This window comes from Diceros bicornis, chromosome 36 (genome assembly GCF_020826845.1).
Source record: "Diceros bicornis minor isolate mBicDic1 chromosome 36, mDicBic1.mat.cur, whole genome shotgun sequence".
Taxonomy (NCBI): Eukaryota; Metazoa; Chordata; class Mammalia; order Perissodactyla; family Rhinocerotidae; genus Diceros; species Diceros bicornis.
Genome location: NC_080775.1, coordinates 8,842,780 through 8,870,667, shown reverse-complemented (window position 1 = coordinate 8,870,667; position 27,888 = coordinate 8,842,780). Strand labels below are relative to the sequence as shown.

The window sequence follows — 27,888 nt, the reverse complement described above, 5'->3', positions numbered from 1 at the left end:
GTGCCCAGGTGGCAACTGTAGCTAATATTTTAGTGGGACTCCTGCTGTGTCCCCTGATGAAAGCATTCTCCCTTCTGGAAATCGGGACTATCAACCTGGAGAACCCAGAGTTGCAGAGACAAGAACAGTTTCCCAGGGCCGGCCCCGTGGCTTAGCGGTTAAGTGCGTGTGCTCCGCTGCTGGTGGCCTGGGTTCTGATCCCGGGCGCACACCGACGCACCACTTCTCTGGCCATGCGGAGGCCGTGTCCCACATACACCAACTAGAAGGATGTGCAGCTATGACATACAACTATCTACTGGGGCTTTGGGGGAAAATAAATAAATAAATAAATAAAATCTTTAAAAAAAAAAAAAAGAACAGTTTCCCAGATGGGTCACTGGGAGTGATGGTAAGTGGGGAGACTCCAGCTTCCACCCCAAGTTGTTTACCTATCAGGAACCCAGCACCACAGACAAGTCGTTGACTTCAAGTGTATGCAGCATCCTGGGGGGCTACGCCCCATCCTCACAAGTACTGCCTGTGAGCTGGTACTTTACCTGTGCCTTCAAAGGCCTTTCCATTGCTCTCCTGGGCTAACAGCTTTGGAGTGGTGTGGTATGTGATAGGACCAGTAGATGTCGCGGTTGTATACCCACTCCCAACCTCCTTCATTGTAAAATGGATCCTTTGGTCTGACACAGCGTGATATGGGACACCAGTACATCCAACACTGTGAGCAGGAAAGGCAAATCTATACCCAGAATATGGGTCTATTCCTATCAAAGTGAATGGCTGCTCTTTCTAGGAAGAAAGGGGCCACTGTGGTCAACCTGCCAACAAGTGGCTAGTTGGTCTCCTTGGAAAGTGTATTAGTCAGCTCAGGTTGTCATAATAAAATAACACAGACTGGGAGGCTTAAACAACATTTATTTTCTCACAGTTCTGAGGCTGTAAGTCCCGGATCAAGGTGCAGGCAGGACTGATTCCTCTGAGGCCTCTCTCCTTGGCTTGCAGGGGGCTGCCCTCTTGTTCTCTCTTCACATGGTCTTCTCTGTGCACTCTCTCTTTGTGTCCTAATCTCTTCTGATAAAGACACCAGTCAGATTGGATTAGGGCCCACCCTAACAGGCTCATTTTAATTTAATTACCTCTTTAAAGGCCCTCTCTCCAAATACAGTCACATTCTGTGGTACTGGGGGTTTGGGCTTCACCTATGAATTTGGGGGACACAGTTCAGCACATAGGGAGTCAGCGTTGGTCTCTGTGGCAGGCAAGTGGGTTCGACACTGCCCGATGCTCTGCCAGGTGGGAGGGTTTCCCCTCACTGCTGTCTTGCAGGGCCACATGGAGTAAGGCTATGGCAACAGTCACAGCCACAGTTTGTGGCTTGCATCTACATGCCGAGCCAGTTCGTCCATGAACTGAGCTAAGCTTTTCGTCCTGCCTGCTCTGCTGGTCATAAGGAACCCCCATGCAGCCACTGGTCTAAAGTGAGGGAGAGTGATGGTGCATCGTTAATGATGGACCTTGGGGTCTGGCCTACCTTCTCACGCGCTTGCTTGTGCCCTCCCAGCCCTGCTCATGACGGGTCCTGAAGTACCACTTTTGTCTTAGGATGGATTGCCACTAGGCTTGACTTTTTGACATAGGTCTGACAGAACCCAGCTCGTGATGGGCAGTTCATAGTTGGGTAGTGCCCATGGTCAGACACTCCATCTCTAGCGGGGCCCACTAGCATAGCAGGAGCTGGTTTTCAAAAGATGTAATTCTCCACTACATATGTCATGGACTTACTCTAGAACCTAAGGGTCTGCGTTGCTACTTCCCGTTAGAGTTGCCATCACCTCCACGTGGAGTATTTTCCCGTCATGGCTACCTCTAATAACATAAGGTCTACCAGGCTATATGGCCCAAGTAGGGGAGAAACTTGCACTGCTCCGGAACCTGCTCCAGAACACTTTCCTACTCTGGGCCCCAACTCAAAATTGGCAGCTTTTCAAGCCATCAGTGTATGGTTAAGAGCAGAATTCCCACATGTGGAATATTCTGCTTCCAGAACCCAAAGATGCCTACCAGGCATTGTGCTTCCTTCTTCGTGGTGGATGGTACAAGATGCAACAAGTTACCCTTTGCAAGAGATGTGCCGGCATGCCCCAGACCGCTGGACCCTAGAAATCTTACTGATATGGTGGGCCCCTGAATCTTTGTAGAGTTTATCTCCCACCCTCCAGAACACATGTATCTTACCATGACCTTTTGTGTACTAGCCGCTTCTTACTTATCATGATTGCATTCACCTGGCTTCTGACTCATCTGCAGTTAGAACACTCCTACCTGGCCTCTATCATTTTAGGGTCCTGTCATCCTCATATTTCTTGCCTACCTGAACACTGATGTTAACCGCCCAACGTGGGGCCTTCTGCTCGCCACAAGACATGCTAATAGTCAAGAGGCAAGGTGGTAGGAAAGAAAGGACTTTTTTATTACAGCTTGCTAGCAAGAGGGAAGATGGCCGAGTAATATCTAAAAGAACCATCTTAAGGGGGCACAAATCTTACAGTAGTTATCTAGGCCGGTGGGTTATAGGGGAGGGGGTTAGGAATGTTGACCTTCTGGTCTTACAGACTGGGAGTCGCCACACCAGATCTTTCAGTTTTCACTGATGATGGCTATCAGCACAGACTCTCTGTTCGGGGGTCATCACATTCCTAAGGAACTCAAAAAAGCAGTTATCATCTTATCACAGCTGGGAGGTACATGCACAAGCAGGGGTCGTAAAATCTACAGAGCAGGTAGATCTGGAGGGAGCATATGCAGCTGGGTTAGTTTGTCAGACGTCATTCAAAATTACAACAGAATTTTTCTTTTCAACAATATGGCTTCCCTTATGTCAACTTTGTCTTGAGCCGGTATCACTGATACATCATACCAGCTTGTTTCCCCTGTTGTACTACCCCAGTTCACTAGTGGTAAAAGTTTTACAACCTGCACATTCAGGAACTACTTACTACCTTGTGCCCGGGACTTTTTGTGCTCTGCCTACCACATGGCCAACCAGATGGCTGATCCAGCTCCCAGATCCCTTCCATTATCTTAGTGTCTGCTTCCTCAAGCCCTTCTGGTACAAACTGTGCCAGTTGGGCTCTGCAGGAAGCAGTCTCTGAGGTGGAGATTAGCCTGCAGAGGCATGCCCTTGGGATCACCACCTGGGGAAGGGAAGGGCTGGAAAGGAAGTAGCGCTGGGGGAGGGAGGTGTTGGGCTGCCGGCCCACCCTCAAGGAGGACCTTGGCGACCCCTAGAGAGCTGTAAAGCTGGGAAGGCCCTTCCTTGTCGTGAGTTCAGGTACGGGGGCCTGGCCTTTATACTCCCACACTGATCAGGTGCTGGATGTGGGCATCCCAGGAGGGGGCCATGATCTTGGGCAAGGCGGTCTCCAGTGGAGGCAGTTCCAAAGAAGATTGACAGCTGAGGGCTGTGTGCTGACAGCATTCGCAGCAGCTGGGTGAATATGTCCTTCAGTCCTGCTGAAGCGGGATCTGGGAGGTGCATCACAGCTTCCGCCAAACCGTAATACCATTATCACATGCAGCAAACTCAAGATTGATACGATAATATTATCCAATAAAAAGTGCATATTCAGATTTTCCCATTGTCCTGAAATGCCTGTTATATAGCTTTTTCGTTTTTTTCAATCCAGAATCTAATCAAGAATCACTCATTGCATTTAGTTGTCATGTCTCTTTAATCTCTTCTAATAAGATCAATCCCCCTGATTGTGTGGCTTTTCTTTGTTTTTTGGTCTTTCGTGATATATACGTTTTGGCAAAGTCTAGGACAGTTATATCATGGAATGTGTCAGGATCTTTGTTTTCTCACTTGATGAGTTTCACGTTAATTTTGGCAGGCCTACTCCTAACACAGGTGATCTGTCCTCTCTGCTGTATAACATCAGGGGTCACTTTGTCCCATGATCAGTGACAAAGTTTGGTCACTTGTAAAGGTGATATCTGCCCGATCTCTCCACTGTAACGTCTCCTTTTTTGTTTTACTTTGAAATTAATAAGCAATCTGCAAGGTGATACTTTGGGACTGTGAGTAACCTGCTTATCCTCAACCTTTCACCCCAGTGGTTTTAGGAGCATCTATTTCTGATCTCTTATTGAGTCTGTTATTACACTGGTGATTACAAAGTGGTGATTTTTCTAGTTCTATCATTTTTTTCTACATTTAGAAAAAATTTCTAAAAATTTAGAAAAAATTTCTTACATTTATTAGCACACATTCTATAAAGTTCCCTCACTTTTTTGTGTGTGTGTGAGGAAGATCAGCCCTGAGCTAACATCTGATGCCAATCCTCCTCTTTTTGCTGAGGAAGATTGGCCCTGGGCTAACATCCATGCCCATCTTCCTCTACTTTATATGGGACGCTGCCACAGCATGGCTTGACAAGCGGTGCATCGGTGCGCGCCCAGGATCCGAACCTTTGAACCCTGGGCCACCGAAGCGGAACGCGCTCACTTAACTACTGCGCCACCAGGCCGGCCTCTCCCTCACTTTTTGTAGTATGACATTTAGTATGTGGTCAGGGATTCTTTTTTATTCAGTCAATTATAATCCCCAACCATCATTATTCTTTTGATGTTTAAATTGTCCCATATTTGGCCAGTGGGAGCCATTTCAAGCCAGGTGCTGTATTCTTTTTTTTTTTTTTTTGCTGAGAAAGATTCGCCCTGAGCTAACATCTGTGCCAATCTTCCTCTACTTTGTATGTGAGTTGCCACCACAGCATGGCCGCTGATGAGTGGTGTTAGGTCCGTGCCCAGGAACCAAACCCGGGCTGCTGAAGCAGAGCATGCCAAACTTAACCAGTAGGCCATGGGGCTGGTCCCTAGCTGCTGTATTCTGACATGCCACTATCGTTCATTGAGCATTTCCTTACATTGTGGCACAAGATTTTCCAGGCTTACTTTATGCTTGCCCTGCCTTAGACTGGGAATTTGCCATCTCTCTGAGGGGCTCCCGTTCTTCTTAGTGAGGAATAGTATTTAGAAACCAAGATTTGAGTGCCACCTGACCTTCATTATTACAGTGGTATCATTGCTTCAGGGGCCTTTTAGTGGACAGAACTAGAAAATATGAATATTTTAAAAGTCTAAAGTACATACTGGGGGCCAGCTCCATGGCGTAGTGGTTAAATGCGTGCGCTCTGTTGCTGGCGGCCCAGGTTCAGATCCCGGGCGTGCACTGATGCACCGCTTGTCAGGGCATGCTGTGGTGGCGTCCTATATAAGGTGGAGGAAGATAGGCACAGATGTTAGCCCAGGGCCAGTCTTCCTCAGCAAAAAGAGGAGGATTGGCATGGATGTTAGCTCAGGGCTGATCTTCCTCACAAAAGAAAAAAAAAAATAAAGTACATACTGATGCCTCTGATTCAAATCTACATATTCCTTACCTCCTCCTGTTTTATTTTTGTATCTCCCTTCTCCCAAAGTGAGAACCCTGGTTTCAATTATATCAAATATTTGTTTGCTCCTGTAATGCCGTTGCCTAGTTTTTAAGTGTTTGTTCTCTTTTCATATGATTCACTCCATTCGTTTTCATGATTAGTTATATAAAGATGAGTCTCTAATATAACAGTTTATCCTAGATTTTTCCCGAGTTTCAAACTGGCGTAACTAACTGCATGTAATGAACAACTAATGTCTGTTTGGGTATCCCATATACAACTCAAATTTAATTAATGTTTGATGGATGTCCAAGACTAAACTTCTCATTCTCTCTTCTTTGCTGTATCCTCCGGAACCGTGTTCATCTCGTTCACTGATAAATATCCAATATATAGCATAGTACCCAGCAGGTAGTCAGTGCTCAATAAATAAATGCCTTTTAGAACAGTTCGTCTTACAATAGTGTGTAGAATGGACTACAGCACAACTCTGTGACTGTACTAAAAACCACTGAATTGTACACTTTAAAAGGGTGAATTACACGGCATGTGAGTTATATCTCAGTGAAGATGTTTTAAAAAAGGGAAGGGATTAGAGGTGAGATACAGTGGCAGCAAGGAAACAAGGACCTATTGCGAGGGCTGCGGCATGGACATGCAGCAGCTGCTTCCCTGAGAGCAGTGAGGGTCAGACAGCCTGTAGACACGCCCGCAGGACACAAGATCTATGGACTGAGCTATCTTCTTGAGAGCAGAGCTCTGACTCACGCTGCAAGCCCTGATCCCTAGCATTCCATCCTGGAGGATGATGAAAGGAACCGAGAGCAACGTGGAAGCGCTGGGTACTGGGGTGAAGCACTCAGTGCAAAGAGTGGCTGAGAACTGGGGGGGCCCCAGTGCAGCAACGGCGTCACTTTTTATTCAGTTAGTGTTGGCAGGAGCTCAGTAACTGCACAATTTTCAAACTGAATTTAGAGAGTTTCCAATAATAATAAAAGTTTCTGAAAGTTGCAAATATTGCATATTAAAGCAGTAAGAGAAACCAAGGTTCATGAAGGGCATGTTATTAGAAAACAGGAATTGTAACAATGGAAACTCAATCCTGGCATGTTTAAATGAACAGACCTAGCACTTGACGTCCTGTCCAAATGTTCTCAGAAAATAGGATAGCAGTTTAGGTTGTGTAATAAACCTTACTAACGCAAGCATTTATCATCGATCGTAATTGCACTGTTATGACATTTAGCAAAAAGAGGGGGTATAACTTGGGGAAAAATTTCAAGCTTACTCTTCAAGACTCCTCTCTACATGTCTAAACTGCAAAGCGTGGTGTGCTCATAATCTCGCCCCAGTAATTTAATTTCTGTTGGTCACTGGTCCTTGAGGATTCAGCTTAGATATCATTTCTTCCAGGCTTGACCACCTTCTCAGTCCCCTCATCTCCCCAAAGTCTCTCTCCTGTGTGCTCACAAATTATGACCCTTATTACATTTTGTCATTATTTGCTTGTTTTCCCTCCAGACTGTAAGCTCCTAGGGGGAAGTGTTTTAATTATTATCATTGTATCTTCAGAGTTCGAGTATTGAACTGATGAACACTTTTACATAGATCGGGCCACTTTTAATCAGATGCAGCACTCACCCCATGTCAGATTCTAAGTATTTTGCAAATATTAGCTCATTTAATCCTCATAACCCTATGAAACAAGTACTGTTTTAATCTCCATGTTACAGATGATAAAACTGAAAGATTAAGTAACTTGCCCAAGGTCATGCAGCTGGTAAGGGCTGAGCTGGAAGCATAGACTTTGGAGCCAGACAGTTTGCTCCAAAGTCTACGCCCTTAACCACTGCTCTATGCATATAAAACTATCTTCCCTATGTGTGGTTGGTAAAGCAAATTTAATCCTTGCTTAATTTCTCAAGACACTATGCTGGGTCTGTAACAAAGCAGTGGAAGAGAAATGCAAAACTTCTAATAAAAGTGCCATTTCCCCACACTGGATTTTCCATTATAGATAGCTAATCAGATGGTATTTAAAAATTTTAAAAATGATAGTGCATTCTTATCCAACAGCAGTTACGCAAATTTCCCTAATTTTAAATTGCAGCACAAATGACAAAAGGGTTGATGTCACAAGTGTGCAAAGAACTTTTTCAATGAGAAAAAGATAAAAACTCAGTAAAAAGTGGGCAATGCATGGTCAATTATTGTCTCTTCACCCATCAGATAAAGATTAAAGACAAAGTTTTGAGAGAGTAGGGGAAATCGATCTCACACACTGTTAGTGCAAGTTTACAGTTTTTTGAGAGCAATTTGGCAGTCTATTAAATTTTTAAATGTACATAGTTTGAGTCAATTCCACTTCTTTTTTTTTCCCCCAAAGCCCCAGTAAATAGTTGTATGTCATTGTTGCACATCCTTCTAGTTGCTGTATGTGGAACGCGGCCTCAGCATGGCCCGAGAAGCGGTGCGTCGGTGCGCACCCGGGATCTGAACCCGGGCTGCCAGTAGCGGGGGCGCGCACTTAGGGCCGCCAGTAGCGGAGCGCGCGCACTTAACCGCTAAGCCACAGGGCTGGGAGTTCTAATAATTCAGTCTACAGAAGTACTCATACAAGTGTGCGAAGACTTGCCCAAGGATGCCCATTCGTGATCATTGTGTGACATTTCAGAGCAATGCAGGTGGAGACCTGAAACCTTTCAGAGAAAAACAAACATCACAAAGGGTCAGAAATAAAAATGGCTTCAAGATGTTTTAAGTCACACGGAGGCAAGAAGACAATGAAACAAGTGCCTTCAAAACTGAAGGAAAACCAGTTTCTAACCTAGAATCTATACCCAAGCAAACGATCACTTAAATATCATAGAACGGACATTTTAAGATATACAAGGTCCTAACAGGTGGACCTGGAGGAATACCACTAAAATCACGGAGGGAAATGTGTGACATGGGAAATGAAAAGCCAAGGGAATCCTCAGGATGCAGAGAAAACCCAGGACAGCCGTGCACCCAACAGTACCACCAGTAGAGACTGGGACACCCACACTCCAGAGACAGACGGAGGGCTGAGAGGCCCCCACTCCCGTTGTCCTCCCTTCTGAACCTGGACAAGTATGTCACGGGCAGCCTGACCGATTATTTTACTCAGGTGGAGTGTGCTTCAATTCCTGCCTTTCCTTCTACTATGTTGTCTAGAACATGCAGTTCACCCTCGCAGAAGTGTTCTGCCATCCTGGAAACTGAAGGTGAGCCAAGGTAAGTTTAGAAGCAAGACAAGCCCACAGAGCACCCCATCCCTTGCCAACATTCCTGAAACGTATCTGGTCCTTGGGTCACACTACACTGCCCGATGCCTGGCTGCTGGCCAGCTGTTTCTCAACAGCCTCATTCATTGACCCACCCGGAGTGGCTCCTGTAAGATTTCGGGGAAGCTGGAAAATGACCCTGACATCCCGTTCAGTTTATCTTCTCCTGGCAGCCTTCTTCCCGTGGCAGTACTGCTCTTTAGGGTCTGTGCTTGCTAATCAATTTTTATACTACTCACTGTTCATTTTTATGAATATAGTTGTTGGTAAAATAATAAAATATTTGAAGAATTCTAAATTTATGTTTATTTAATGGTTTTTAAAAGTCAAGAGTAATTTACATCAGTGTTAAGTAAGAATAAGCTTTACATTTTTTCTATATTTTTATAGTTCTATAGTCTTTTGGGAATTTATATATTACTGTTGTAATTGAAAAAAGTAAGTTCCCTATTTCAAATAAATACGAAAAAAACTAACATTTTGGCCTGGCCAACTTGTTGCGTGGAATAGCTCTGGCATCCAATCTTAATGGTTATCTAAATGTGAATTTGGAGTGAATATCAGACTGAAACGGTTCTCAGTGCTTGGAAAAGGTATTTCAAAATTTAGAGGGGCCAGCCTGGTCATGCAGTGGTTGGGTTCGGCACGCTCCTGCTTCGGTGGCCCAAGGTTCATGGGTTCGGATCCTGGGCACGGATCTACACTGCTCGTCAAGCCATGCTGTGGCAATGACCCACGTACAAAGTAGAGGAAGACTGGTGCAGATGTTAGCTCAGGGCGAATCTTCCTCAAGCAAAAAGAGGAAGATTGGCAACAGGTGTTAGCACAGTGCAAATCTTCCTCACCAAAAAAAAAAAAAAAAAAAATTATTTAGAGTAAGTCTATGCTGGAATTCTTCATCCTCTATATGAGAAATAGCAAATGACTCTAACAGCATGTTTACTTCATCGTGTTGGCTGTTCTTTGAGGTGCACAAGGACAGAAGCCTGGGCTGAGCTTGTGGCCTGTTGCCTCTTCCTTCCATCCCGACCCCAAAAAGGCTGGGCTTTTCAAGTTTGTTAGGGAACTATCAAGTCAGAAGAGCCTCTTCAATTATCTTCTTGCCAAAAAATTTTAATAGTAGCATGTTAATACTTTTAAATGTTTTAACATCTCATTTTGAAAACTCTTAACTGTTGTTCCTATACAATAAAAAAAGACAGTGATTTTCTTATGGTAAGTTGTTTATTATAAGATAATTTACAAATATCTTGCTGTCTTTAGTAATTTAAACAATGGACCAACAATTTCTTCTGACAGGACAGCAGTAAGCTAAAAACAAAATCAGCCGACTGAATTTTCCTTCTTTACCTGAAAAACAAAGTACAGAACGATTAAAAATCAAACAATATTTATTTGGGAAATAATGATGTCAAGAAAATACGTATTTCAGTGGGGTTTAAAGAACTGACTTTACATAATAAAATGTTACTCTACACTAGTGGTTCTCAAATTTTGGTCTGGGGACCCTTTCACAGGGTCCGTGAGGGCAAAAGTATTTTCATAATAATGTTATTTGCCTGTTTTATTCTCATTCTCAAGAGTAGACGGTGCAGTTTTCCAGAGGCTACATGACGTGCACATCAGAACACAATGAACACAGAAATAGATGAGAATCTAGCTGTCTTCTGTTAGGTCAGACATGAAGGGGTCCTGAGAACATAAAGTTTGAGAACCACCACTCTTCAACAGTCTATATTTAATATTTCAAAATAACGCCAATTCTCTATCCTAAAAGTTTATTTCCTAAATCTAAGGAGAAAAAAAGCCCCCCCCGCATTACCCATATGCTCCCACAGTTGGCTGCTGCTATAAATGGGCCTGGCAATCGGAATCTCTGAGAGAGCCAGTTTCACTGGTGCTAGATTAGCTTCAGTTAGAGCTGGCTGGGCTACTTTTCTGAAGGGGTATGGGGGGAGTGTGTGAAGTACTACCACTTTACCTCTTGTCTGAGGATGAAACTCGATTTTCATTAGTTCCTGGTTATTGTATTAGAAGAAAAAGACAAACACAAAACAAGCCAGTCAAGAAGCAATCCATGCTAGTTAGTCATGTATAATTTCCAACTAAAAAAGTCCATTTCCTCACCTGTTACCTTGAGTATATCACATAAATTGCTTACCAAAATATTCCTTTAAGACAGATTCAATGATTATTATAAAAAGTTATAGATTTCAATCTGGTTAGAAGCAGTAAAACCATTTTCATGCAAGTAGGCAAGGCTTATGAAAGCATAATTTAAACTACTACTTTTTCTATAAATAGCATACAATATACTTTAAAATTTCAGCAACTAATGGCAACTAATACTTGGCACCTCAAATATTATTGTTTATTCATGCCTTTTATTATTAAACAGCCACAGTGTTTGTATTAAAAGTCTTTAACCAGAATAACTGATAGGTTACAGAGCATGCAAGTCCATTCCTATAAATAATCCAATTTGGGACTGCACAGCTAACTTTTTATAAAGGATTTAGACTACCTTTCTAGAAAGCAAAAACTAGTCAATTTCCAATTATTTAAATTATCTTTAAATTCTCAGTTTTTATGTCCTAATCTCCCTCTCCTCATTTCTCTTGGTTTTGCTACTTTTTAGTCAGGTTTCCCACATTTCTAACCAAGAAAAAGCCTGCTCCTCAATTCTGCAAAAGTTGTTTTCTCAGTTTATTTCTAGCATTCCTTTTTCAAGAGCAAAAAAAAGAACCTTGGTTCTCGGGGTCTCACAGCCCCCTGAACCTTCAGATGCAGTTCTTTCCCCCAGGCCTCCTCACACTTACCATCCAAGAAGAAATCAGCTTAGCACTGGCAGTAGGACATGGAGCAAGGAGGATAATGAATAATATATGTAACTTAATCCTTATATTAGTCACCATGTCAGAGATGACAAAACTGAGTGCAGAGAGAGTGTCTTATGCAAGTTTATCAAGCTGGTCGGGGTGGGGCCACTCATCACTGCACTGACTCTGTGATGTAACAGAGCAGGAGTGACCAGGCTCAGGGATAGGTCAGTCTTAACAAAGTCATGTGCAGAAAGCAAAGTAAGGGAAGGAAAGATACTCAGGATAGCAAAACTGAGGGATCCAACTAACAACCTACGGAATGGTCTCAATCAGTTTTATTTGTGTCTCTCTGGCATTCTGCCCAGTTTCTATCCCTGAGAGACAACATTTAAGGACCAATTTAAATGTCACCTTAGTGATGAATGTTTCCCTGATTCTTAAACATGGACCATGTTTTCACATACCCAAGAGAACGTTATTTCTCCCTCTTCTGAACTTCCAGTTCTTAATATACTAATGGCACGTCATTCATTCACTCAACAAATACTTATGGAGGAAGTATGTGCCAGGTCATGGGGCTACAAAAATGAATGCACATCATTCATTCACTCAACAAATACTTATGGAGGAAGTATGTGCCAGGTCATGGGGCTACAAAAATGAATAAGACATGGTCCCTCCCATAAAAAGACCATTCCTAATAAAATAGTGTAAGTGCTATCATAAGGGGAAGCACAGGATGCTAAAGAAGGGTACCCCACTCAAACCACGAAGGAGGGCTTCCTGGGAGAAAGGGTCTCCCAGCTCAGTTAGGAGGATAAACAGGACTCAGTCAGATGAAGAGTCAAGGGTGCCAGGGTTACAAATGAATGGCATTTCAGGCAAAATCCCGTGCCCCTCGGGGAAAGTGAAAAGAGTAATGTGGCTGAAGTTCAAGGAGGTGAGAAATGTTAATGGTAGGAGGTTAGACTAGAGCATTGGGGCCAGAAAATATGGACTCACATATATCAAGCTAAGCTGTTTTTTCAGGGTGATTATGTAATAGAGAACGGATTCTATTCTCTTCCCTTAGCACTCTGTCATAAGGATTGGCAAATTTTTTCTGTAAAGGGCCAGACAGTAAATATTTTAGGCTTTGTGGGTCACACACTGTCTCTCTTTTAATAATCCTTTAAAAATGTAAAAACCATTCCTAGCTCCAGGCCAGTTTGCTGATCCCCGTTCTACTGCAATTTCTAATACGGTATCTGTCTTCCCTGTTAAGGCCGCGAGCTCTTCGAGAGCCAATACTGTCACCACGACCTCTTCGGGTGTCTAGCACAGGGTCTGTCACTTTAGAGCCACTCAGAAAGCATCTTTTTTAATTCAGGAGAGACTGACAAGGCTCTTCATTGTGCATCAAGGGGAAAGAGTCAAGGGATATTTAGAAGGTAAAATTTATAGAACTTGGTGACCAATTATAGTAGGAGGTGAGAAACGATGAATCAAAGATAACTTACTATACATTTTATCCCTCATCACAATTACCTGCGTACTTTTCTCATGCTATTAGAATGCAATGCCTTGGAGGAAAGGATCGCATCTTTAACACTGTGCCTAGCACCGTACTCTGCACATAGTGGAGTTCACTTTAATAATTTTTTTAAATAGAATTCCCATTATCTTAACCCTCTTTCACAACATTAACATATCTAGACAACCAAGAAATTTTCTTCAGCAAAGAGGTATATTATCTTATGGTACCATACAGAAAATGTAATAATTAAAAAATTCCTGGACCCTACTGCCATTCAATGATTTATAGATTGATGTAAAACCTAACCCAAAACCAGTCCTGTAACTCACAAAACTTGGTTTATAATGTTTTAAGTTCCAAAGACAAGATTTTATAGTGATACTGAATTATCCTCAGCCTTATTCCTAATGCTTTAGGAAAGTGAAAGCTAGCAATACACTGATTTCTAAAAAGAAGAAACTAAGTCTGAACATTTCAGCTGACACAATCAGAATGAACCAGAAATCCCATTTTCACCAAATCTTTATATCTTAAGAGTAAGGACACAAGATTAAGCAATGGAACATTTCATCTTTAACAGACAAAACAAAACTAAAAACTTTTAAACATCCAAAGGTTAAGCTAGCAGACATAGCTGAGAAAAAAACTCTGAAGGCAATCTACGATTACTTACAGAGCTGCAGCACCAGAGATGATTTCAATCAACTCTTTTGTGATGACAGCTTGGCGGGTACGATTGAATGTCAAAGTCAATTTGTCAATCATCTCAGCTATAAACAAAACAAAAAGATTAGACAACAAAATCTAAAACTAGAAAAGAATAACTTGTTCATTAACTTATGCATAGATGTAAGTTGCTTAATTTAAAATAAGAGATTGTTTCTTTTTGGGTATCCAAATTGGTCTCTCAAAAAATTTTATGAAGATATTTTTACATCTTCCCTGAGATGCCTTTTCAAAGTCCTCGCAAACTTACTGCCTACCAAGTAAGCTATACTTTCGTTAAGGCAGAGAATATTATTTTTCTATCTTTTCAGATGAGAAAGTTCAAGGAAAGAGATAGTAATTGGTCAAAAATTTTGTAAAATCAGTGCAGAGCCCAGGACAAGGCCCTAGCTCTCTTGCTTCCTGGTCTACTCAGAGAATGTTAATGTCTTTCACGCGAACGTCTTCATGCTACTCTCAGCAACAGAATTCTCTCCGAAGAAATCTACTGTGTGCTTACAGGCATTCTTGCTAGCGTTGTCCATGGCCGTCATCCGGGCACTCTGCTCACTCGTGGTGGATTCCTTTAGAGAATAGTAGATGATGTTGGCCAGACTGTATTCTTGGTAATTCTTCAGCACATCAGCATCAATATCATCGTAGATACTCATGCTCTCTGTTAAAACAAGTGATAAGTTACCCAGCTTAAAGAGTGGTTTAATCCAAAACAGCGTACTAGTAGAAAAATCTTTTATAATCACAGAAATTTAGCAGCACACTTCAAAATTCATTCATTAGGGTTAAGTGGTGAACTAGTACAATATTTCATCAAACTTAAGAGGCTACGGATTATAACCCCTATTTTATGTACCACTGAAAAAAAATAACAGCCAATTAAAAATGACATGCCATTGTCTGGGGGAAACATCCTAATTTCAGAGACATTAAAATGCAAAAAGTGTACATCTTAGAATAGATGAAATACAATATACAAAAGGAGAAAATACCTTACGAAAATAAAATCAGTTCCAGAATATTATTTCTAGGATGCTTCACTGAGCAATGATGACCTTATTCAAACAGTAAAATGAGAATTGAGTGGCTCAATGTAAATTATTTGTGAACGCTGAAATCTCTATTTCAGAGCTTCTGATTGTATTGTGGTTAGGTAGAGTTCCCACACATGGATTGCAAAGCCAAGTTCTAGCTAGGCTCTTGAGTTACAGAGAAAACCTGTCTAATGATAGCCCTCAATGGGTATTTATTTATTTGTTTAATTAATGAAGGAATGGACTAAGAGCCGTCAAACAATGAATGGATTATATCATGGAAGCCACTAAGAGATGGTGACAGAAACAGCCCAGCATCCTTTTGCTACTGCTGTAACAGGCCATCCTGACAAACACAAATCTCTTCTTTCTACGTGTAAAAATACTTGTCATACAAAAACGAATTACCAGCACTTGCAACGGTATCAAGCGAAAAGATGGGCTTTTCTTCTGTCTTGTACGAGATGACAGACCTAGAAATGACAAAAGCAAGTGTAAACTTTAAAAAAATAATTTTTAAACTGTTAAGTAGATATTTACTTATTTTAAAATAGGAACATAAACATAAAAAAGCTTTGATTCCTAAATTTTTCTTACTTGAATCGATTAAAGATGATAGATCCTTCATCAAATTCATATCCAGAATTTAATAACTCCAGGGCAATGACTGATGCATCTCCAAAAGTAGGGGGTTTTCTTCCCACTTCTTTGAATGTCACCAGAAACTGGTCAGAGTGAGTCCTACAAGAAAATCGAGAGCTCACATAAAATTAGGGTAATGGAATCCTTCTCCTGAAACAGCACAGGGAACAAGGAAAAAATATTCTCACTGTGGATCAAGTTTTTTTAGGGAGAGGGCAGTGTTCACTGAATTAAGCTGTTCCATAGATTCTTATGATTATTCCTTCTGCACCTGCAAAGAACTGAGGACTGACAGTCAGGCCTTGCTTGTTTTATATTTCTCTCCTTCCAATCCTAATTAACAATCGTTCATTTCCAACATTTCCAGGCTGTGATAGCTCCTCAGAGTCCTCATTTTTTTTCAATGTCAATAACTTCTGATATTCCCATTGCATTCCATCTATGGTTTGGATGAAGGAGAAGCAAAAGACAAGTAGAAAATGGGAAATCTATATTTTCTAATATTTCTTGAAAAAATAAAACGAGAACAAAAACTTCTCTCTTGAGTATAAAACAGGTAACAAAGAAAAAGACACCTTGCTTAAATAAACTATGAAAGAAACGTCCATTTATTCATGCTTGCATCCTTTAAACATAAACACTATATATTTAAATTACCTTTGAAGTATACCCCTGATTTTATCACCAACTCCAACAATCATAACTTCCTTCCCGGCTGCTGTGAGCGTGGCTACCTCACTCTTCATCTGCTTAGCAACCGAGGAATGAATAGCACCACACAGCCCTCGATCTGAGGACACACCAATAAGGAGGTGTTTTTTCTTGTCTTCAGGCGCCTTAATATCAGCTTTTTCATACAGAGCTTAAAAACAAAACAAAAATAAGAATTTTTTATATGTAATTTATATTAAATACAGCAATAATCTCTAATTTACAAAAGAGTTGGCTGTTTCCAAAATGCTGTATTTAAATTTAGGTGGCGGGCCGGCCCCGTGGCTTAGCGGTTAAGTGCGCGCGCTCCGCTACTGCCAGCATGGGCACAGATCCCGGGCGTGCACCGACACACTGCTTCTCCGGCCATGCTGAGGCCGCGTCCCACATACAGCAACTAGAAGGATGTGCAGCTATGACATACAACTATCTACTGGGGCTTTGGGGGGAAATAAATAAATAAATAAAATCTTTAAAAATAAATAAATAAAATAAATAAATTTAGGTGGCACTTGACTGATATAATCAAAAATGTCTGGGTACCTATTCCATATACAATCAGGATGAAAACCATAAAGGTTTAAATTTCTACATGACAAAGGTTCCTAAGAGCCAATTAATGGCCAATTTATCTTAAATACTGAATAAAAGAAATCTCTAGTAAGATTAAAAAACACGTCAAGAGGCCAGAAAGTATAGAGGTACCAATTTATCTGAATATCAGACTTCTAAAGAATGAAAATCTTTAGTATACAACCAAAAAAGTAGGAAGCAATATTTACTGAGCTGCTCATATAATCTGCATATCAAGCTCTAATAAAAACTGTTGACGTTAAAATAATGATGCCACTTTATTTGGGGATTACTTTAACAACCTCACTTTGTTGGTCTAGTCTTCCAAGAAGCAGAAGCGAAGAGGGGATTAAACAAACACAGACTTTACTAGGGGAAATGCCTGTGAGAGAAAACAGGAAGGAAGTCAGAAGAGCCATCACACTAGATGCAGGTCTGACCTGGGGAAAGAAGAGGGGAAGAAAGGTTGGGCGCCAGGTTCCTGGACCACTGTGCAGTTTAAGGGAAGTTTGGCAAGGCTGCTGGGGAGCCCCAAGTCTCCCCAGAACACGCCTGCCTGAGCATCCAGCCTTTGCTCAGGTGCAGGCTAGCAGCGGCCTGTGGGAAGCACGGCCTGGGTGCAGACGCAGGAGGGACTCCAGCAGCTGGTGCTCTCAGCAGTTGCAAAGTGCATCTTCATGGCCACCACATTCACTCATTTCAACAAAATTCCTGCTATTACCTTTTTCAGTATAGAGTAGTGATTCTCAAATTTCAATACCCAAGGTCTTCCCATAAAAAGCTGAGAGAAGTAAACACTCAACTCCAAAGTTCAGGGAAGTGGGGAGAATATTTCTTTTAAGTCTCTTTTTATGCTTTATATTATACAGCATAAAATGCCTGTTTTAAATATTTAAAATAATTAGCCATTTTCTATCTAGCAATTGGTATTTTTTTTAGTTTGAAGGACTCAGAAGCTGACTGGCAGCCTTGACTTGAATTTTTAATATTTTACCACAAATACTCTAATCAGATATCTAAGCCAATTTCTTCTTTATTAGATAATTCTGTGGTTATAGACTTTTGGAGGGAAACAAATTTATTATACTTATTCATATCAGCAAGAAAGGTGAACAGTGAAATGACTTTCCCTTTTCATGTAAGTAGGCTGGAGAGTAATTTACCAACCAACATCTACTGAGCTACCACCTTGGTGCTTAGTATTGTGCTGGGCAGGGAACGGAGCTCACGAGAGCAAATGGCTGGAGCTGATAAGGACTGCTAAAACCTAGCCTAGCAACACTCCTCTATACCTGTCAGGTGAAACTAAATACAGCATTTTTAAAGCAAGGAGCCATTTCTACTGAGGCCCAGTGCTCTATCATTTTCTTTTTCTTTTTATTTATTTTTTATTTTTTAAATTTTTTTGTGAGGAAGATCAGCCCTGAGCTAACATCCACACTAATCCTCCTCTTTTTGCTGAGGAAGACCGGCTCTGAGCTAACATCTATTGCCAATCCTCCTCCTTTTTTTGCCCAAAGCCCCAGTAGATAGTTGTATGTCATAGTTACACATCCTTCTAGTTGCTGTATGTGGGACGCGGCCTCAGCATGGCTGGAGAAGCGGTGCGTCGGTGTGTGCCCGGGATCCGAACCCCGGCCGCCAGTAGTGGAGCGCACGCACTTAACCGCTAAGCCATGGGCTGGGCCCCACTCTATCATTTTCTCACGCAGAATTCTCTTTAGCAGTATAAATGAATGTTTAAAAAAATATGGAAGAGTACAAGAAAACTATTGCACAAGGCAATTTACATCTAATGCACAGATATATTTATTACATAGAAAATACACAGAAATATTTTCTTCAATTTAGAAATAAGCAAATTTCACCTTCTTTACAGTTGATGTTTAAACATTCCACTCATGTATTCTAGAGTCATATCCCTGACTACTTGGTCAACTCTCCACTGCAGGGCACCACCTCCCCACCCCGCAGTCCTAAAATATCACAGTACAGCCTAACAGGATGAAATCAAGCATTTCAGACTGACGCACTGTTTCGCAATGGAAGTTCTTTTGACACTATATTTAATAACCTAGGAAAATTTCCAGAGTATTTTAGAAGGTGACATAGTCACATACAGCGGTTAATAAACAGGCAGGCTTTGATGCCAAACCATGTAGTATGTGATCCTGGGCAAGTTACTTGCCTTCCCTGTGCTTCAGCTTTTTTCATCTGTGAGGCAGGGGCTCTAACAGCTCCTACCCTCATAGAGCTGCTGTGAAAAAGGAGTACCTGTAAAATATTCTGAAATCGACCTGTCATCACGGTAAGCATTAAATAAAAGCCATTAGTGGTGATCTTCTTTATGTCAACAGTTCTTCGTGACTGGTGAACACCGCCTTTCTCTTACCCAGAGACCCTATTCCGTACACACGGGCTGGTTTCAGCTCCCTCTCAGCTCGGGCATATTTGGCTGCTGCTACCATTTTCATAGACTTGGTAATTTTCTGGATGTTTTTGATCGACTTTAGTCGCCTGGTAACTGAAAAACAGAAGTGCTGCGTTAAGATAAAGGAGTCATATTTTCATTCGTGAATTTATCAAAATATTTTTCTAAAATGCAGGGTAGAATACTTAGCACTTAGATCATCAGTGAACGCCACGATGCTAAACTAGGCTTAATGTCAGAATGAGCACTAATAAAGAGCAAACCTGGCTACTACAGAGCCAGGACAAGCAAATGGCAACATCAGAAAGCAGTCAATTATGCATTTAAAACATTACATGGTATTGAAAATGGCCTTTAACCACATATTCTGCAACAATGTTTTTATATATATACAAATAGTATCATTTTTTCTAGTTTTATCATTATCATTCTACAGACAACAGAATCAGAACAATCATGTGTCACCTCATACTGGTCTTTTCCAAAACAAGTTCAATGTCCCACACATATGACATAGATTCATTCTGTGAATTTGACCAAACATGTAATGGGATAAAGAGGCATATTTCTGAAAATATTTTTGTTTGTCAAAACCTAGTTTTTCTTAATTCACATATTGAGATAAAGTACTTACTATCTTTCAAAGTTGCCATATTTCGAACTTGGATCCTGAGAATAAAGGTTTTAAAAATATTTTAGTTTTTTGAAAAATAGTTCCCTTATACAAGAAAAACTTTCAAAGTTAATGTATGTATTTAAATAATGCTCCATAAAGAAACAATCTATCAAATATAGGACTCAGAATGTATATATATATTTTTAAATTCCTTAATTCTGATACCAAACTCTGTACCAAAGGTCTCGTTTTATCTGACCTAACCCACACAAACCTTCCACTGAAGTCACAATGGCATTCACACACACTCTATTCCTTCCTCAATCTCTTTGCCTATATTGTTTCCATGACAGAAAAGTCCTCCCCCTTGTTAGGCTATCCAACTATACTTAAAATCAAAAGATCAGCCAACTCTAAAAAGCATTCCTTGACTCCCTTTGTTCATCAAAACCTTTTCAGGGGCTGGCCCAGTTGCATAGTGGTTGGGTTCGTGTGCTCTGCTTCAGTGGCCCGGTGTTCACAGGTTCGGATCCTGGGCACGGACCTACACGCCACTTATCAAGCCACGCTGTGGCAGGCGTCCCACATATAAAGTAGAGGAAGATGGGTACGGATTTTAGCCCAGGGCCAATCTTCCTCAGCAGAAATAGGAGGACTGGCAACAGATGTTAGCTCAGGGCTAATCTTCCTCACACACACACACACAAAACCTTTTCAAGTAAAACTCAGGGTCACTTAGACATTCTAACGTGACCACATGTGTAAAAGTACAGTTTCTTTAAAGTGAGTCTTAACTTTTCCAACTAAACTCAATAAACGTTGACTAAGCAGCTATATGGTCCAGGACATGGTTTCTGACCACAAAAAGCATACTATTATCTCATAAACAAGATCATGAAAACTTAGATTTACATACAATTTACATTAAATATTTTTCTGGTTTTTAATATTAAAATGCCAATGCAGAAAAGTCAAAATGATTTGATGTAAATGTAATGTTACTGAAAGATAAATACAAGAGGACCCTTGATCTACTGGGGAAGACAACATGTTATCAAATATAAATTATCTTTCAGCCCTAAAATCCATACAAAGTACCTGTGTTGGCCCAGAAAGCTCCATGGAGCACTGAAAAATCAGTAAATTTGTGCATATAGAAGGAGGGCCTAAGGAGGGAACAGGATGTAGTTTTGAAGCTGGTGATGCAGGTTGGGTTAATAAGTTTAAATATTATTTTATAGGTTGTAGGGAAACGATGAATGTTAATAAGCCCACAAATCAGTTTAGATTTTAGTAAAGTATCCCAGATGGCAGTGAAAAGCACAAAATGAAGTTGGAATATTACAAGTATACGAGGCTGGTTCATCATTCAAAAATCAAATAATATAATCCATCATATCAACAGGTTAAAGAAGAAAAATCATATGATCAATACATACAGAAAAAGCATTTGACAAAATCTAACACCCATTCATGATAAAAATCTCTCAGCAAATTAGAAATAGAGGAGAACTTAATCAATCTGATAAAGAACTTCTACCAAAAAACCTATCTATGGTTTAATGGTGAGAAACTAGAACCTTTCTCCCAAAGTCTGGGAACAGAACAAAGCTGTCTTCTCTCACCACTCCTCTTCAACATCATACTGGAAGTCCTAGCCAATGCAACAAGACAAGAAAATGAAATAAAAGGTATACAGATTGGGAGAGAAGAAATAAAAGCTATCTTTGTTCATAGACAACATGATTGTCTATGTAGAAAATCCCAAAGAATCAGCAAAAAAAACTCCTGGAACTAATAACCAATTATAGTAAGGTTATAGGATACAAAGTTAATATATGCAAAAGTCAATTGCTTTATTTATACCAGCTTTGAATAATTGGAGTTTCAAGATAAAAAAAAAAAATACCATGGAATTGTAGACATAAAAATGGTTAAGATGATAAATATTATGTTATGTATATTTTACCACAATAAAAAAAACACATAAGAGGCCAGCTCAGTGGTCTAGCAGTTAAGTTCATGAGTTCTGCTTCAGCAGCCCAGGGTTTGCCGGTTTGGATCCTGGGTGTGGACCTACTCACTGCTCATCAAGCCATACTGAGGCAGCGTCCCACATAGAAGAACTAGAAGAACCTACAACTAAGATATACAACTATATAGTGGGGCTTTGGGAAGAAAAAAGAAAAAGTGGAAGATTGGCAACAGATGTTAGCTCAGGGCCAATCTTCTTTTTCTTCAAAAAAAAAATCTGTGAATAGGTAATTAAAAAAAAACACACACACAAAAAGACTTACCTATAAATCTAACAAAATATGTACAAGATCTATATGAGGAAAACTACAAAACTAATGAAAGAAATTAAAGACCTAAATAAATGAAGAGAGATTGCATATGCACGGATAGGAAGATTCAATGTTGCTAAGATGTCAAGTTTTCCCAACTTGATCTACAGATTCAATACTATTTCAATCAAAATGTCCGCAAGTTACTTTGTGGGTATCAATAAACTGATTTTAATGTTTATATGGAAAGGCAAAACACCCAGAATAGCCAACACAATATTGAAGAAGAACAAAGCTAGAGAACTGACATCATCTGATTTCAAGACAGTGTGGTACTGGCAAAAAAATGGACAAGTAGATCAACGGAACACAACAGAGAGCCCAGAAATAGACCCACACAAATATAGTCAACTGATGTTTGATAAAGGAGCAGAGGTAATTAAATGGAGAAAGAATACTCTTTCCTACCAATGGTGCTGGACCACTGAATATCCACGTGCAAAAATATTAACCTAGACAATGATCCTACACGTTTCACAAAAATTAACTCAAAATGAATCAAAGATCTAAATGCAAAACACAAAACTATAAAACTTTTACAAGATACCACAGGAGAAAATCTAGGTGCCTTGAGTTTGGCTATGAGTTTTTAGACAAAACACCAAAAGCATGATCCATGAAAAAAAATTGATAGGTTGAACTTTATTAATTTTAAAAACTTCTGCTCTGCAAAAGACAAAATTAGGAGAATGAAAAAACAAGCCACACACCAGGAGAAAATATTTGCAAAACACATATCTGATAATGGACCGTTATCCAAAATATATAAAGAACCCTTAAAATTATCAATAATAAGAGCCCCATGGCTTAGTGGTTAAGTGCGCGTGCTCCGATACTGGCGGCCTGGGTTCGGATCCCGGGCGTGCACCGACGCACCGCTTCTCCGGCCATGGTGAGGCCGTGTCCCACATACAGCAACTAGAAGGATGTGCAGCTATGACATACAACTATCCGCTGGGGCTTTGGGGGGAAAAAAAAAGGAGGAGGATTGGCAGTGGATGTTAGCTCAGAGCTGGTCTTCCTCAGCAAAAAGAGGAGGATTAGCATGGATGTTAGCTCAGGGCTGATCTTCCTCACAAAAAAACAAAACAACTCAACAATAAGAAAACAAACACCCCAAATAAAAATGGACAAAAGATCTGAAAACACACCCCACCAACGAAGATATACAGATATACAGAGAAGCATATAAAAAGATGCTCAGTATCCGTGTCATTAGGGAACTGCAAGTTAAAACAATGCGATATCACTATAAACCTATTAAGAATGATTACAAAATTTTAAAAACTGACAATACCAAATGATGACGATGATATGGAGCACCAGGAACTCGCAGTGATTGCCAGTGGGAATGCAAAATGGTATGGCTACTTTGCAAGACAGTTTGGCAGTTTCTTGCTAACCTAAAAAGTTTTAACATATGATCCAGCAATCATGCTCCTAGAAATTTACTCAATTGAGCTGAAAATTATGTCTACACAAAAATCTGCACATGAATGTTTACAGCAGCTTTCTTAAAATTTATTTATTTATTTATTTAGTGTGTGAGGAAGATCAGCCCTGAGCTAACATCTGTGCCAATCCTCCTCTTTTTGCTGAGGAAGACTAGCCCTGAGCTAACATCCGTGCCCACCTACCTCCACTTTATATGGGATGCCTTCACAGGATGGCCTGACAAGCGGTGCGTCGGTGCGTGCCTGGGATCAGAACCTGGGCAGCCAGCAGTGGAGCGTGCGCACTTAACTGCTACGCCAGGGGGCCGGCCCCAGGAGTTTTCTTCATGATTGACAAATAGCGAAAGAAGCCAATCTGAAAAGGCTACATACTGTCTGACTCCAACTATATGACATTCCAGAAAAGACAAACTATAGCAACAGTAAAAATTCCGGCAATCAGTGATTGCCAGGATTTCGGGGAGAGATTGTTTTAGGGCATTGAAACTATTCTCTATGATACTGTAATGGTAGATACATGTCATTATGCATTTGTCAAAACCCATAAACTATACAACCAAAAGAGTGACCTTAATGAAACCATCTACCTTACTTAAAAATGCATCAATACTTGTTCATTAACGGTAGTACACATACCACACTAATACAAGACGTTAACAATTGGGGAAACTGTCCAGAGTGGGTGTGGGTATATCGAACACTCTGTACTATAGGTACTATCAATTTTTCTATAAATCTAAAACTATACTAAAAAATAAAGTCTATTAATAACTTAAAAATGTAGCTTATGAAATAATGTTATATGATCCCATTTTTGTGATTACATGTGTTTATGTGCATAAAAATGAGGCTGAAAGGTTATAACCAAAACAGTTATTTTTAATAATCTCTTGACTTACATATCTTACTACTGGTATTACTCAGCCGTAAAGAAAGAAAAATAAGAGGAAGGCGACTACATGGAAAATATTAGGTTTGATTATAAGAATGGATTCACTAAAGGAAAAGATAAAAGATGTCAAATACTGACGAGCTCTGCGATTTCTGAGCACAGACTTATCTGACATAAGGACCATTTTATTAACATTTTTTCATAATGGCACTTGAAAAGCAACACCCTTTTTTGGACGATTTTCTTTTTTTGGCATAATGACTTTTTCACCCCAAAATTTATAGACTATAAGGAGTGACATTCGGACATTATGGTTTTAGGCAGACACTCCGATTTAACTGACACACATTAATATCATATGGAACAAATCTGAATGGCACGCCATAACTGGATGAACCCAGAATGTTTTGGCTTCCGTAAGTGTCCCAAGCAAGAGGTATGAAGTGGGAGGATCTTTTGTGATTCTTTATGCTGTGCACATGCCCTATTTCCCCTGCTTTGAAGCACTCTCATGTTTAACCTTCATTTAGTTCTAAAGATGTCTACCTATGTTACAACTTTACTTTTTAAGTACTATTTGAGTACAAAATGACCATGAGCTGGTCCAAACTCTCTTTAGGTATACAGCCTGCTCTACTGAAGATACAATTTTTGCAAATGAAAAGATAAAGAAAGTTCTGAATCAGCTGTATGTTCTGGAAAATTGCATCATGTCCTGAGAAATCCTCAGGAGATTATTTGAAAACTAGAAACGTATCAAATATAGTGCATGGAAAACCACAGAGATGGTGGATTACCATTATCTACTATGATCATACAGCACTGTTAGCAAAAGCTGGAGAAGGCAGTGGAGGAGGGAGTCAGTGAGGTTGCTAGATGAATGATTTATCATCCAAAGAAATTACAGACAGCTTGAAAGAATTTTAAGGAGTGTATAATGTAAGAATTCAGGAAGAAGTAGCATCTGCTAATTCTTCTTTTTCAGTGTATATAGTTCAATTTACGGCCATTGGTCTCCTATTATAAAATAGTTCCACTTTAGAGAATGTGGAACACCAGCAAAAAGAAATGCATTTTCCCCCAATCTGAAGACAGAAAAATCAGACTCTTTTCCCAAATTTCTTATTTCTATTTTCTTAAATGCTACTTTTTAAAAAGGTTTAATTTCCAAAAATTTAGGGTATTTTACTGATACCCTGAACAATTACAATAATTTCACTATGATTTTAATTAAGCCTAATGTTTAGTTAATGTTAATGTGCTAACCTCCCTGAAACAAAAACTGTAACAATAACAAATTGTTTTTAAAAGCACTTTTAAAAGCTTTCAATAACCAAAACACAACCAAGGAAATGCCTCTTTATGGTTCTGTAAAGGCAAAGGTATTTTTCTCTCTTTCCAAATTAATTCTGTGGAGTGTGAAACATTAAGATGGTTTTAATTTCTGAATTTAAAAGGCAATTAAGTGAATGGGAAGCGAAAGGGCAGAAGAAGCAGGCAAGACATCAGACACTCAGAGATGGAATCAGTGAAAATGCTTTCCACAGTGTAACACTGATGTCTGATGAATATTCATAACCTACTCATCTAAAACCAACATTCCAAAGGGATTAAGGTCAGGACTATGACCTTTATTTGCTGATTGATGTTCCAATTTGGGCCCCTAGGAGTAAGTGTGTCAGACTGAGAGAGAGCTCCTATTTAAAACAATTCTTTGTTGAAAGATCTTCAAATTGTCTTACAGGATGTTAAAAAAAGTTATTTCTCAATATTGACAGGTTACGTTAATGCACAGCAAGATGGGAAGGAAGGAAGGAGAGCTGATGTTTGCTGAGCACCACTGCATGCATGCCAGGAACCCTCCTGCAGAGCTCACTAAGACCATGTCCATTCGTCTACCATCACGTTTTGGCACTTTCCACACTGCCAACTTGGTGCAGGGCAGGCACCCAACATAAATGTCTGCTGAGTGATTAAGAAATGGTACACCCTACCATGCAACTAAGATGACTTCTTCATTCCCATGAATACTCTTTTCCGATATTAGAAAAAAAACTCTAACTTGACATCACATTTAAACACCTCATTACTCTGAAAGTCTTGTCTGTTATAAATTCCTTGCTTAATGAAAAAACAACCTATTTCAATTAATGCTTTATAGTCCCTTCACAGAAAATAGGATACAAAAATCTAGTTTAGTGCTGTAGCTCCTTAGAATTCTCCCTAACCATAAAACTGGGGAATGGCTACACACAGCCTATAATTAATAATCCCCTTAGCGCTGTGTCTGAAATTCTCCCACACTGTCTAGTTTAGAACATTTCATCCCATTATATGGTATCAGCCACCCACCAACTTTTATCTGCTTATTCCTAGGGCTTCTAATATGCATTTTTTTTCGGGAACCCACGTTTAAAATCTTTAAAAGTGACATGGCAGTTAACAGATGACACTTAAGAGTCCACCTCTCTCCTCCTCGGGGCCTTGGGACAACTTCATGACCTTGCAGGGTTACTCCTTCAGCACAGTGGTTTCAAGACAGTGCTAGGTGTCTTTCCTTCCTCTCCAGAAGACAGATTTTTAAGGGATTTTTAAAGTCCCTTTTGCAGCCCACGAGGGCACTTATTTTATTCCCGTGTCCAGCAAAGCGCCTGCTACATCCTCGGCGCTGACCACACGTTCTGGAGGAATCGAGCGGCTCCTGAAGGGTTCCTCCGCTCTGCGCTGGGCCCTTTCAAACTCTGCCCAGCACCGGAGGGTTTCAACGGGCGTCAAGGACATAAGGCACAACTTAACCTTCCCCTAGACCTTGGTCCTCCCCTCCCCCTCACTTCGGGCCCAGGTGAAGACTCCCCATCCTCGCTGCCTGGCACTAAGCACTATTAGCTGAACGAATCCAAGACGGCCCTGAAATTAATTCGGACTAAGGTCTCAACCCCGAGGTCCGGTGACCAGCCCTCGTGGCCCTCACCCCGCCCCGTCTCAGGGACGTGGCGTGACCCCGCTGCCCCTCCAGCCCCTCCGCGCGCCCGGCCCGGCCCCTCCGCGCTTCCGGCAGCCCCGGCCTCCCGGGGCCTCCTCGGGACTGCGGGCCTGGCCGGCCCTGCGACCCCCGTTCCGCCCCACTCACCTCCACCCGCTTCCCCTTCCCCCTGACCGAGCTCTTCCATCCCTCCGGCTCCTACCGCAAGCTGCCATACCATTGCGGCTGCACGGCCCAGGCCGAGAGGCCAGCGACGCCCGCCCGAGAGAACATGGTGCTACCGGCCCTGCTGAAGGTCGGTCAGACAGGCCTCACTGCGCATGCGCGGAGGCTTCCCGGCACGCCCCTAGCGCCCCGCTGTCCCCTGCAGTCTCGCTGCCTCCCGCCAGACGGGGGGAAGCCTCGCGAGCGT

At 41.0% G+C, this 27,888-nt stretch overlaps 1 protein-coding gene across 5 annotated transcripts; it reads right to left on the bottom strand.

The window, feature by feature from the left end:
• Positions 1-9,919: 9,919 nt before the first annotated feature.
• ATP5F1C (ATP synthase F1 subunit gamma) lies at positions 9,920-27,797 on the bottom strand. 5 transcript variants are annotated; one of them, XM_058532392.1, is made up of 10 exons: positions 27,694-27,797; positions 19,821-19,855; positions 19,148-19,279; positions 16,129-16,333; positions 15,427-15,570; positions 15,238-15,302; positions 14,301-14,456; positions 13,749-13,845; positions 10,719-10,755; positions 9,920-10,087 (listed from the first exon to the last, which is right to left on the bottom strand). In XM_058532392.1, exons 1-9 carry the CDS (start codon positions 27,747-27,749, stop codon positions 10,749-10,751), a joined length of 897 nt encoding a protein of 298 aa, XP_058388375.1. In that variant the 5' UTR covers positions 27,750-27,797; the 3' UTR covers positions 9,920-10,087; positions 10,719-10,748. The 5 variants fall into 5 exon arrangements, with proteins under 5 accessions (XP_058388375.1, XP_058388371.1, XP_058388372.1 ...); XM_058532388.1 differs by having other exon boundaries at positions 27,679-27,773; XM_058532389.1 differs by lacking the exon at positions 27,694-27,797 and adding an exon at positions 27,624-27,646 and having other exon boundaries at positions 9,921-10,087.
• Between the last annotated feature and the right edge of the window lie 91 nt (positions 27,798-27,888).

Excerpts from the sequence above, each read along its gene's own strand:
- ATP5F1C (XM_058532388.1), bottom strand. The coding sequence starts at position 27,749 with ATGTTCTCTCGGGCGGGCGTCGCTGGCCTCTCGGCCTGGGCCGTGCAG. Across the intron at positions 19,856-27,678 it reads CAATGGTATGGCAGCTTGCG|GATCCAAGTTCGAAATATGG; the intron begins GTAGGAGCCGGA and ends CTTTATTCTCAG. Across the intron at positions 15,571-16,128 it reads ATCAGGGGTATACTTCAAAG|GACTCACTCTGACCAGTTTC; the intron begins GTAATTTAAATA and ends ATTTTCTTGTAG.